The 12,833-nt window shown below is 39.1% G+C and overlaps 1 protein-coding gene across 2 annotated transcripts in view; it reads left to right on the forward strand.

Annotated features, from left to right (window-relative positions):
• The window catches only part of grm5b (glutamate receptor, metabotropic 5b), a 131,703-nt gene extending 124,231 nt beyond the window's left edge, over positions 1 to 7,472 (forward strand). Inside the window, exons 7-8 of one of the 2 annotated variants that reach the window (XM_056473428.1) lie at positions 1 to 482; positions 6,521 to 7,472. The exon at positions 1 to 482 is cut by the window's left edge and continues 458 nt beyond it. In XM_056473428.1, the coding sequence (XP_056329403.1) occupies positions 1 to 482; positions 6,521 to 7,472 (1,434 nt within the window). The remainder of the gene's footprint in view (positions 483 to 6,520) is intronic. The other variant, XM_056473429.1, reaches the window with a different exon arrangement.
• Positions 7,473 to 12,833: the final 5,361 nt, after the last annotated feature.

Below are 12,833 nucleotides of genomic sequence, written 5' to 3' on the forward strand. Positions count from 1 at the left end.
CCTGACGTCATCCACGATTATCCATCAATCCGCGAGGTCAATTTAATCTGCAATACCACCAATCTAGGTGTGGTGGCGCCACTGGGATACAACGGGCTGCTAATAATGAGCTGCACATTTTATGCTTTTAAAACGCGAAACGTTCCTGCCAATTTTAACGAAGCTAAATACATCGCTTTTACAATGTACACCACTTGTATAATCTGGCTGGCGTTCGTGCCCATTTATTTCGGCTCCAACTATAAGACCATCACCATGTGCTTCTCTGTTAGCCTGAGCGCCACTGTGGCTCTGGGATGCATGTTTGTGCCCAAGGTGTATATTATTCTGGCTAAACCTGAGAGGAATGTGAGGAGCGCGTTTACTACGTCTACTGTGGTGCGCATGCATGTGGGAGACGGGAAATCATCATCAGCCGCTAGTCGTTCCAGCAGTCTGGTTAACCTGTGGAAGAGAAGAGGATCATCTGGAGAGACGCTCAGGTGTGTGTTGTGCTTTTCTGAATAGTGATGTGAATTGAAATGATTATTTTTTTGTGAACAGATCGAATCAGTGCATCAGATTGAACTGAGGTCATGTCCACACTAATACGTTTTTGTTTTCAAAAGAATTGTTTTGGTCTTTTGTCCACACTGTTCAAACGCTGTCCAAAGTGAATAGATTTGAAAACACCGAAAACAGAGGCTTTCGAAAACAATGACGTATTTTAGTCATTGGATAAAATAATGTGACGAATTCAGCTATCATGGTGGACAGCATTGTGATGCAAATGTTTTGGATGATGTCCATTTTGATTTATTTGTATCAGCGTTATTAAAGTTTAATGTCAGTTTGTGCTCTATATTGCCTCTCCTCAAAAGACACAGAATGTTTAATAGAAGCTGTTGTTTGGTATAGAACAGTTACGACATTTTACCGTGACTCTTCAAAGAGATGGAAAGTAAATAAACAGCTGGTGTTGGTAGTCGTAGTTGTCGTCGTAGTCATAGTCATCATCGTAGTGGTAGTCGTAGTAGTAGTTGTAGTAGTAAAAGTAGTCGTTGTCATAGTAGTAGTTGTTGTAATTGTCATAGTAATGGTAGTAGTAGTATTCGTCGTCATTGCAGTAGTAGTTGTCGTCCTCATACTAGTAGTCGTCGTCGTAGTGGTAGCGTCGTCGTCGTAGTACTTATCGTCGTATAAGTAGTAGTAGTTGTCGTTGTAGTAGGAGTCATTGTCGTAGTAGTCGTAGTAGTAGTAGTCTTCGTCGTAGTAGTAGTCGTCATAGTGGTAGCAGTAGTCATCGTCATCGTAGTAGTAGTAGTAGTAGCCGTAGTAGTACTAGTCGTTGTAGTAGTCATCGTCGTCGTCGTTGTAGTAGTAGTCGTTGTTGTAGTAGTCGTCGTTGTAGTTGTCGTCATAGTAGTAGTACTCGCTGTAGTAGTAGTCATCGTCATACTTGAAGTAGTAAAAGTAGTTGTCGTCATTGTCATAGTAGTAGAAGTCGTAGTTGTTGTTGTAGTGTATTTATCTAGCACATTTTTTACAACACAATAATGTCTAAAGGACTGAACACAATCAATTTTAATTAAAAAAACAAATCATACAGCACAAATGTGACAACTAAAACATAAGACAAACCCGTCAACATTAAAAAGTCTCAAACGCTAAAGAACAACGATTTTTAAAAAACAGATCAAATTGGAGCGTGTCTAATGTGAGGTGCAAGCTTGTTCCAGTATTTTGGGGTGATAACAGCAAAATCCCCCCTTAGCTTACAACGGGTCCTTGGTAAAGAAAGAAAAGACTGATCTGATGACCTTAATGATCTACCGGAATTATATACTGTACATGTAGGAGGTCTGATAAATAAGGAGATTCCAGACCATTTAAGGATTTATGAACAATAATTAATAACTCAATCTGAGACCTGACAGGCAGCCAGCCCAGAGAGGAAAGAGCTGGGGATATGTGTTCATGGTCATGAGTCTCTGTCAGAAGTCTCCCAGCCGCATTTTGGACTAATTGCAGTCTATTCAAGGAATTTTGACTGATACCCATAGAAGCATCTTTCATCTGTGCGCATGCGTGGTTGATCGAAAGCGTCTTCAGTCGTTTTAGTGTGGACCTTTTTTTGTAAAGAATTGAATTGAAAAGAATAGTGTGGACATGGAGCCTTTTTAGACAAAATTTTAATTTCAAATGTATCTGGATTAGTGTAGACATAGCCTGAATCATTCAAAATGCCTGCAGCATTCTGGATGTGCTGCAACTGTCTGTCTGTCTTTTTGGGAAGTCCAATGAGGAGTTCATTACAGTAATCCACCCTGCTGCTGATAAAAGCATGAACAAGTTTCTCTAAGTCCTCTCTGGAAACAAAGCATCTAATTCTTGCAATGTTTTTGACATGATAGTATGCTGATTTATTTACTGCTTTGACATGACTACTGAAACTCAGATCTGACTCCAGAGTCACACCAAGATTCTTGACCTTATTTTTTGTTGTTAGGCATTTAGAAGGTATGCATTCACCTTGAGAACTGTTCTCATCTCTGTTCCCAAATGCAATGACAGTTTTCTCTTTGTTTAACTGAAGAAAGTTTTGGCACATCCGACTGTTAATTTCATCAATGCATTGGCAGAGGGTGTCAATGGGGCTGAAGTCATTAGGCAGTAAGGCTAAGTAGATCTAAGTGTCATCAGCATAGCTGTGGTAGGAGATTTGGGTCTTTCTCATTATTTGGCTCAGTGGGAGCATATAAAGGTTGAACAGGATAGATGCCAGAATTAAACCTTGTGGGACTCCACATGTCATGGGTGTCCACCTTGACCTATGGTCACCTATACTGACATGAGCTATGTTTACATCCACCTATTTTTATGCGCATTTTGCATATGTTGATATTTGGTGTCAGATAATCAGGAAGTGACGATTTTGTTCGATAATCCAAGTTCATTCGCAATTTTGGATGGAAACATAGCTATAGTAACCTTTCCCTTCAAACAGTTATTGTATCACTAAACACTTAAGATATCTAAGTATACCTGCCAACACTCCCGTTTTTTTTTCCGGGAGTCTCCCGTATTTCAGACCCATCTCCAGTTTTGGTCTAATGTCCGATCACAGTGGACGGCTGCATGAAACCTGGTGCTTAACCACCTTTCCCTCGGTCTTCAGTTTGTGTGAATATTAACCTTCATGCTAGTTTATGTGAGCTATTTAAAAACATTTCATAGAAATGAACTCTCAAAAAGAGCCAGTTCGCAAAAAAGCAGCAGCCTTATCAATCCTGTTTCTAAAAGTAAAGAGCTTGAGGTTGAGAGAATGAAAGGCTGGCCCATTGTTGTCATGTCTCGTTTGTGTGGTAATAACGGGGCTGTTATGTTATTGACGGCCATGAAAAGAGAGTGTTTACCTCAGACGACCTGTGATTAGAGGGATGAATGTATTAAGTGTGTCTGCTCACACTGCCGGAGTGTTTACCATATAATCTCTGTGTTCAGATGTGCTGCATAATAGATGGAGATCAAAGACCAGACGCACCATTTTAGTGTCCTTGTCAAGTAAAAATTACAAAAGTGATTTTATATGCATGGAAGCATATTAAATACAAGAGCATGCTTAGGTGTTTCTAATAAAAACATCAAAATATGGTGGACAATATGTAATGCTTCATGATCATCAGTATTCAAAATCATCAGTATGTCATATTTAAAACCATTAATTATGTAAAAAGTGAAACAACATGTTAAACCAGACCTTCATTTTACTCATTTAGCAGTTTTTAGATGAGTAAAGTCTTTTTGCTGGCAAATGAGTAAAACTCTGTGGGTAAAGAACAGTGACAACATATAATAATGATTAAAATGAGAAACAATGTGTATGGGAATATTAGAGTATTAAAGAACATATAGTCATTTTAAAATGTTATCAGTTAATTTCTGACTAAATGCTTTGGTGTTAAACATTTTGTTACAGTGAATAAATTTTTTTGTGGATATATATATATATATATATATATTTATTTTTTTGCTGATGTATGGATGGGTGGATGAAAACTGTAGATCAGGGGTGGGCAAACTCGGTCCTGGAGGGCCGGTGTCCTGCATAGTTTAGCTTCAACTCTAATCAAACACACCTGAACATGCCAATCAGTGTCTCCAAGATCACTAATTATCTATAAGCAGGTGTGTTTGATCAGAGCTGGAGCTAAACTGGGCAGGACACCGGCCCTCCAGGACCGAGTTTGCCCACCCCTGCTGTAGATGGATGGATAGATGGATACATGGATGGATAAATGGAGGGATGGATGGGTTGATGAATAAGTGGATACTGTAGATTGATGGATGATAGATGGATACTGTAGATGGTTGGATGGATAGATAGATACTGTAGATGGATGGATAGATGGATACTGTAGATGGATGGATAGATGCTGTAGATGGATGGATAGATGCTGTAGATGGATGGATAGATGGATACTGTAGATGGATGGATAGATACTGTAGATGGATGGATAGATACTGTAGATGGATGGATAGATGCTGTAGATGGATGGATAGATGGATACTGTAGATGGATGGATAGATACTGTAGATGGATGGATAGATGGATACTGTAGATGGATGGATAGATACTGTAGATGGATGGATAGATACTGTAGATGGATGGATAGATGCTGTAGATGGATGGATAGATGGATACTGTAGATGGATGGATAGATACTGTAGATGGATGGATAGATGCTGTAGATGGATGGATAGATGCTGTAGATAGATGGATAGATAGATACTGTAGATGGATGGATAGATACTGTAGATGGATGGATAGATGGAAACTGTAGCTGGTGGATGATAGATGGATACTGTAGATGGATAGAAAGATACTGTAGATGTAAGGATAGATTCTGTAAATGGATGGATAGATACTGTAGATGGATGGATAGATACTGTAGATGGATGGAAAGATGCTGTAGATGGATGGATAGATTCTGTAAATGGATGGATAGATACTGTAAATGGATGGATAGATACTGTAGATAGATGGATAGATGCTGTAGATGGATGGAGTAGATGAATGGATAGATACTGTAGATGGATGGATAGATATTGTAAATGGATGGATAGATACTGTAGATAGATGGATAGATGCTGTAGATGGATGGATAGATACTGTAGATGGATGGATAGATGCTGTAGATGGATGGATAGATGCTGTAGATGGATGGATAGATACTGTAGATGGATGGATAGATGCTGTAGATGGATGGATAGTTTCTGTAAATGGATGGAAAGATGGATACTGTAGATGAATGGATGGATAGAAGGATACTGTAGATGGATGGATGGATGGATGGATTGATGGATGGAGAGATGGATGGATGGATGGATGGATGGGTGGATGGATAGAAGGATACTGTAGATGGATGCATGGATACTGTAGATGGATGGATAGATACTGTAGATGGATGGATAGATACTGTAGATGGATGGATGGATAGATGGATACTGTAGATGGATGGATAGATGCATGGATGGATAGATGGAAACTGTAGCTGGTGGATGATAGATGGATATTGTAGATGGATAGATGGATAGCTAGATACTGTAGATGTATGGATAGATGCTGTAGATGGATGGTTAGATACTGTAGATGGATAGATACTGTAGATGGATGGATAGAGACTGTAGATGGATGGATAGATGGATACTGTAGATGGATGGATGGATGGATGGATGGATGGATGGACGGATAGATGGATAGATGATACTACAGATGGATACTGTAGCTGGTGGATGATAGATGGATATTGTAGATGGATGGATGGATAGATGGATACTGTAAATGGATGGATATATGCTATAGTTGGATGGATAGATACTGTAGATGGATAGATGCTGTAGATGGATGGGTAGATACTGTAGATGGATGTATAGATGCTGTAGATGGATGGATAGATGCTGTAGATGGATGGAGTAGATGAATGGATAGATACTGTAGATGGATGGATAGATGCTGTAAATGGATGGATAGATACTGTAGGTGGATGGATAGATGGATACTCTAGATGGATGGGTGGATAGATATATACTGTGGATAGATGGATGGATACTGTGGATGGATGGATGGATGAATAGATGGATGAATGGCTAGATAATGTAGGTGGATGGATGGATAGTTAGATACTGTAGATGGATGGATAGATACTGTAGATGGATGGATGGAGAGATAGAGACTTTAGATAGCTCGATGGATGTATGGATAGATGGTGTAGATGTATGGATAGGTACTGTAGATAGATGGATTGATAGATATTGTAGGTGGATGGATAAATACTGTACATGGATAGATAGAAACTAGGTGGTTGGATAGATAGATGGATGGATGAATTGATTGAGTTTCTCAATGTCAGAGGTATTTTATATAGCCTTATTCCAAACTTTAACCCTTTTATAGACATACACTGTAGAAAATAATTTTTAGTTTATAGTGTAGAATACTATTTAAAATGTTTTAATCATAATGCTATTTCTATTTCAGCTCTAATGGGAAGTCGGTGACGTGGGCCCAAAACGAGTGCAGTTCCAAAGGCACCCACCTGTGGCAGCGTCTCTCCTTCCACATCAAAAAGCGCGAAAGCAACCAGACAGCTGTCATCAAACCCTTCTCCAAGACATCTGAGGGACGCTACTGCGGAGGCAGCGACATAAACACCGACAACAGCAACAACAAGATGCTCTACGAAGTCACTGAGGCGGAGGAACGCTACCCAATCACCTACCGACCACAAACGCCCTCTCCAATCAGCACCGTCACACAAAGAGCTAGCATCGCTTTAGCACAAAGCACAGACGCACAAGTCATGAGCGTTTCCACGTACATGTGCCAGCCTCCGCAGCATCGCACTAATATGCCATGTCCCGGTGGAAGCGCTTCACAGGGCTCTCTAATGGAGCAGATTAGCTGTGTGGTAAACCGCTTCACTGCTAACATCAGCGAGCTTAATAGTATGATGCTCACCAGTTCTCCTCCAGGAGGAGCTGTTGGTATATCCACTAGCACTTCAGCACATGTCCACTCACCTGAACCATGCTGTCCTCCATCTTACCGCCTGTCCCGCGAAGTTTCTCTACCGTCCACTATGACGACCTACGCCGAAATACAGCCACTCCCACCGGTGGAGTCAAACGTGGGTCGAGCTGCTGCCTCCTGCCATCTTTCTGGACCATCGCGACTGAAAACGTCTCCAACAACAAGTGGGAATGAGCTAAAAGTGGGCGTGGCCCCAGCTCTGGAGTCGTCGTCCAATCAGCCGGAGCTTGAGGAACTGCTGGCCCTGACTCCGCCCTCCCCCTTTAGGGACTCGGTCGGGTCAGGCAGCGCTTCACCCAGTTCTCCGGCATCCGATGCTGAAACGTCAGTACTTCCGACCATCCCTAAATACGAGTGCCTGGTGCTCCGACACTACAGCCAGAGTTCGTCTTCATTATGAGGACCGGCACGAATGGAAAATTCTGTGCGCTGTTCGGCGTAATTAATGTCAATGCAGATGGAGTGTGTGTGTTTACATGTTCTCACCTTTCGGACCAATGAGAAAGCTGCAACATAGGCCCATTGGAAATATGTGTGCCAGACTACATTTCTTGTGAAAATGAAAAACATGAAAGTGTAAAAAAAAAATTTATAATTAAAGGAGGTGTGCCCCCAAACAACACCCTCTAGTGGATTTGTCATCTGAAACGTACAAGAAAATGCACTATAGGTAATGTATTTCAGATTTGCAAAAATATAGACAGCGCCCTCTAGTGCATTTGTTATCTAAAATGTGCAGCAAATTGCACCCAAAATAGCATATTTCAGATTTTCAATAATTTAGACAGCTCCCTCTTATGGATTTGTCATCTGAAATATACTCCAAAACATACCCAAAGTAAGGTATGTCATATTCGCGAAAATGTAGACTGTGCACCCTGGAGGATTCGTCACCTTAAACATGCAACAAAATTTACCCAAAATATCATATTTCAGATGTGCAAAATTTTTGAGAGCTCCGTCTACTGGATGTACAAAAAAACAACATATTTCAGATTCACAAAACATACCCAATGTAATGTATTTCAGATGTGCAAAAATGTAGACCAGGGGTGTCAAATTCAGTTCCTGGAGGGCCGATGAAATTAATAAATTTGAGATACGCAAAAATGTAAATGTGCAGCAAAACATACACAAAATAATGTATTTCAGATTTTTAAAAATATATAAACAGCGCTCTCTAGTGGGTTTGTAATCAAAAACATACATCAAAACATACCCAAAATAATAATAAATTTGAGCTACGCAAAAATGTAAATGTGCAACAAAACATACACAAAATAATGTAATTCAGATTGGCAAAAATATCAACAGCACCCTCTAGTGGATTTGTCATCTGAAACATACAAAAAATGTACCCAACATGAGGTATTTCAGATTCGCAATAACGTAAACAGCGCTCTCTAGTGGATTTGTTATCTGAAATACAACAAAATATATCCCAGGTAACGCATTTCAGATGTACAAACATGTAGACAGCACCCTCTAGTGGATACGTTATATCAAAAGTTCAACAAAACATACACAAAATATTGTATTTCAGATTTGAAAATATATAAACAGCACCCTCTAGTGGATTTGTATTCAAAATAATACATCAAAACGTAGCCAAAGTAATGTATTTCAGGTTCTCAAAAATGTAGACAGCGCTCTCTAGTGGATTTGTAATCAGAAACGTACAACAAAGCCTACCCAAATTAATAAATTTGAGATGCACAAAAATGTAAACGTGCAACAAAACATACACAAAATAATGTATTTCAGATTGGCAAAAATATAAACAGCACCCTCTAGTGGATTTGTCATCTGAAACATACGAAAAATGTACCTGACATGAGGTATTTCAGATCCGCAATAACGTAAACAGCGCTCTCTAGTGGATTTGTTATCTGAAACACAACATAATATATCCCAAGTAACGCATTTCAGATGTGCAAATATGTAGACAGCACCCTCTAGTGGATACATTATATTAAAAGTTCAACAAAACATACACAAAATATTGTATTTCAGATTGGCAAAAATATAAACAGCACCCTCTAGTGGATTTGTCATCTGAAACATACAAAAAATGTACCCAACATGAGGTATTTCAGATTCGCATTAATGTAAACAGCGCTCTCTAGTGGATTTGTCATCTGAAACATACAACAAAATGTACCCGACATGAGGTATTTCAGATTCGCAATAACGTAAACAGCACTCTCTAGTGGATTTGTTATCTGAAACGCAACAAAATATATCCCAAGTAACGCATTTCAGATGTGCAAACATGTAGACAGCACCCTCTAGTAGATGCGTTATATCAAAAGTTCAACAAAACATACACAAAATATTGTATTTCAGATTTGAAAATATATAAACAGCACCCTCTGTTGGATTTGTATTCAAAATAATACATCAAAACGTAGCCAAAATAATGTATTTCAGGTTCTCAAAAATATAAACAGCACCCTCTGGTGGATTTGTCATCTGAAACATACAACAAAATGTACCCGACATGAGGTATTTCAGATTCGCAATAACATAAACAGCGCTCTCTAGTGGATTTGTTATCTGAAACACAACAAAATATAGCCCAAGTAACGCATTTCAGATGTGCAAACATGTAGACAGCACCCTCTAGTGGATACGTTATATCAAAAGTTCAACAAAACATACACAAAATATTGTATTTCAGATTTGAAAATATATAAACAGCACCCTCTAGTGGATTTGTATTCAAAATAATACATCAAAACGTAGCCAAAATAATGTATTTCAGGTTCTCAAAAATGTAGACAGCGCTCTCTAGTGGATTTGTAATCAGAAACGTACAACAAAGCCTACCCAAATTAATAAATTTGAGATGCACAAAAATGTAAACGTGCAACAAAACATACACAAAATAATGTATTTCAGATTGGCAAAAATATAAACAGCACCCTCTAGTGGATTTGTCATCTGAAACATACAAAAAATGTACCCAACATGAGGTAATTCAGATTAGCAATAATGTAAACAGCGCTCTCTAGTGGATTTGTTATCTGAAACACAACAAAATATATCTCAAGTAACGCATTTCAGATGTGCAAACATGTAGACAGCACCCTCTAGTTGATACGTTATATCAAAAGTTCAACAAAACATACACAAAATATTGTATTTCAGATTTGAAAATATATAAACAGCACCCTCTAGTGGATTTGTATTCAAAATAATACATCAAAACGTAGCCAAAATAATGTATTTCAGATTGGCAAAAATATAAACAGCACCCTCTAGTGGATTTGTCATCTGAAGCATACAAAAAATGTACCCAACATGAGGTAATTCAGATTAGCAATAATGTAAACAGCGCTCTCTAGTGGATTTGTTATCTGAAACACAACACAATATATCCCAAGTAACACATTTCAGATTCGCAAAAATGTTCTCTGAGGCATGTATTTCCAATGAGCCTGGCTTGTAAAGCTGTGGAGAAGCTGTGGAGAAGCTGTGGCATCAGACCTGCAGTAGAATCACAATCGTTCGTCTAGTTCGGCGTTCTGCCGGTCTGTTTTGGTAGTGGCCTTAAACAAACATGGCTTTCATCTAATTAGTGCTGTTTCTATGAGGACTACAGTTTGATGGTGTCTCCCCAACAGGACAAAAACAAACACTCACTTGCATCGCGGGGATGTTCTCATACACTGTTTTTTTTTTGCTACGTTCATCATCAGACAATGAGATTATTAAGGGCTGGAAAAAAGACAAGGCAGCAAAGGGAAAAGCCTGTATAAATACACAATCTTTGGAGTACACTACTGCTGGTGCACTGTAATAATCGAAGCCCACGAGCGAGGTGACGTCCCCCATGCTTTAGAAGATTCAGACGCAATCTTTGAACAAAGTGCTTTTTGTTTGATGTACCACTGGACAGTGTGAGAGAGCAAACACACGGATATTCAGACGCCTCAGTCATCGCTCATGGTTTTCTCTTCACGCTCATTTTTCTCTGCTTCTTCATTTTATTCTTCTAGTTTCTGCCTTTATCTGGAACATAACATACATGGGTGAACATCATGAAGCCTATTAAGATACAGTTTCAGCTTAAAATGAATTGAATAATCTGCTTATTTAAACAAGATTATTTAATTAAACAATGCCACAATGCAACGATTTTAACAGTTATTATATTTATTTAATTTTCTTTATAAAGTAATTATGTATTCAATTCTGATTATTTATTAACGAAATTGTTTTATATTTATTTTACTAAATACTTCTATTTCTTCATTTAATAATTTCATAATTCATTTCTAATCGTTGTATTATTTTGGGGTGAAATTTGACTGGGTTGAAAAGATTTCATGATATTCACCTGTATGTTCTTTTTTACACTTTATTTCAGGGGTCACCAAACTTGTTGCTGGAGGGCCGGTGTCCTGCAGATTTTAGCTCCAACCCTAATCAAACACACCTGAACAAGCTAATCAAGGTCTTACTATGTATACTTGAAACACCCAGGCAGCTGTGTTGAGGCAAGTTGGAGCTAAACCCTGCAGGGACACCGGCCCTCCTGGACCGAGATTGGTGACCCCTGCTTTATTTGAAGAGTTCAGATGCGAAATCCTCTAAATTGCGTCTGAAATTGTCTTCTAAAATGAGTATTTTTAACAGGCTCCAGTGTAGAAGTTCAGTAATTTCACTTTTATGGCAAAGAATAAGTTCTTTTCATGGTCTTCAAAGTGAAATATATGTATAGCCACAGCCATATCACCCTGCAGACCGGTTACTCACTGAAGCTAAGCAGGGCTGAGCCTGGCCAGTACCTGGATGGGCGACCACATGTGAAAACTAGTTTGCTGTTGGAAGTGGTGTTAGTGAGGCCAACAGGGGGTGCTCAATCTGCGATCCGTGTGAGTCATAATGCCCCAGTAAAGTGAAGGGGACACTATACTGTCAGTGAGCTCCGTCTTTCAGATGAGATGTTAAACGAGGTCCTGACTCTCTTTGGTCATTAAAAATCCCATGGCACTTCTTGTAAAGTGTAGGGGTCTAGCCTTGGTGTCCTGGCCAAATTTCCTTCATCATGGCCTCCTAATCATCCCCATCCACCAAATTGACTTTCTGCTCTACCAATAGCTGGTGTGTGGTGAGCGCAGTGGCGCCATTGTCCTTTGGCTGCCATCACATCATACAATTGGATGCTGCACACTGGTGTTGGTGTGGAGAGACCCACCTCATGATTGTGAAGCGCTTCGGGTGTATGGATATACTCAATAAATGCTCTATATAAATACACATTACTTACTTACTAAATAACTCAACATAAACAAAGGAGGCTGAGCATAATGCTCATTTTTGATGAAGATTTTAGACCGCATCTTAGAGGTTAATTAGAGGTTTTTGCATCTGAACTCTTCATTTGTTTAATTGTGGGACCAAACGTTGTGGCCAAAACCTGTAACGAACTTTGCCAAAACATTGTGGCATCATGGTACAGTGGTGGTATCAGATGGCAATATCATGGCAAGAATACCAAGGTCCTTTTTTTAAAAACTAGCAAAAACCCAACAACATTAAACTAAATAGACACCCACCAATTCAATTTTGTGATGTTACATTTGGCCACCCCTAACCAACTAGTTCACTGTGGTTTACCATTGAGCTGTATCAAATCATTCAACAAACAATATTTTGGTCCAATCATAAAGTCAACATGGAATGGAAATGCACCATTAACTTTATAGACATTCCTGAGGTTATTTCAGACAGCTAATCTGTGCATGAAAGTCCA

This window comes from Danio aesculapii, chromosome 15, assembly GCF_903798145.1.
Source record: "Danio aesculapii chromosome 15, fDanAes4.1, whole genome shotgun sequence".
NCBI lineage: Eukaryota > Metazoa > Chordata > Actinopteri > Cypriniformes > Danionidae > Danio > Danio aesculapii.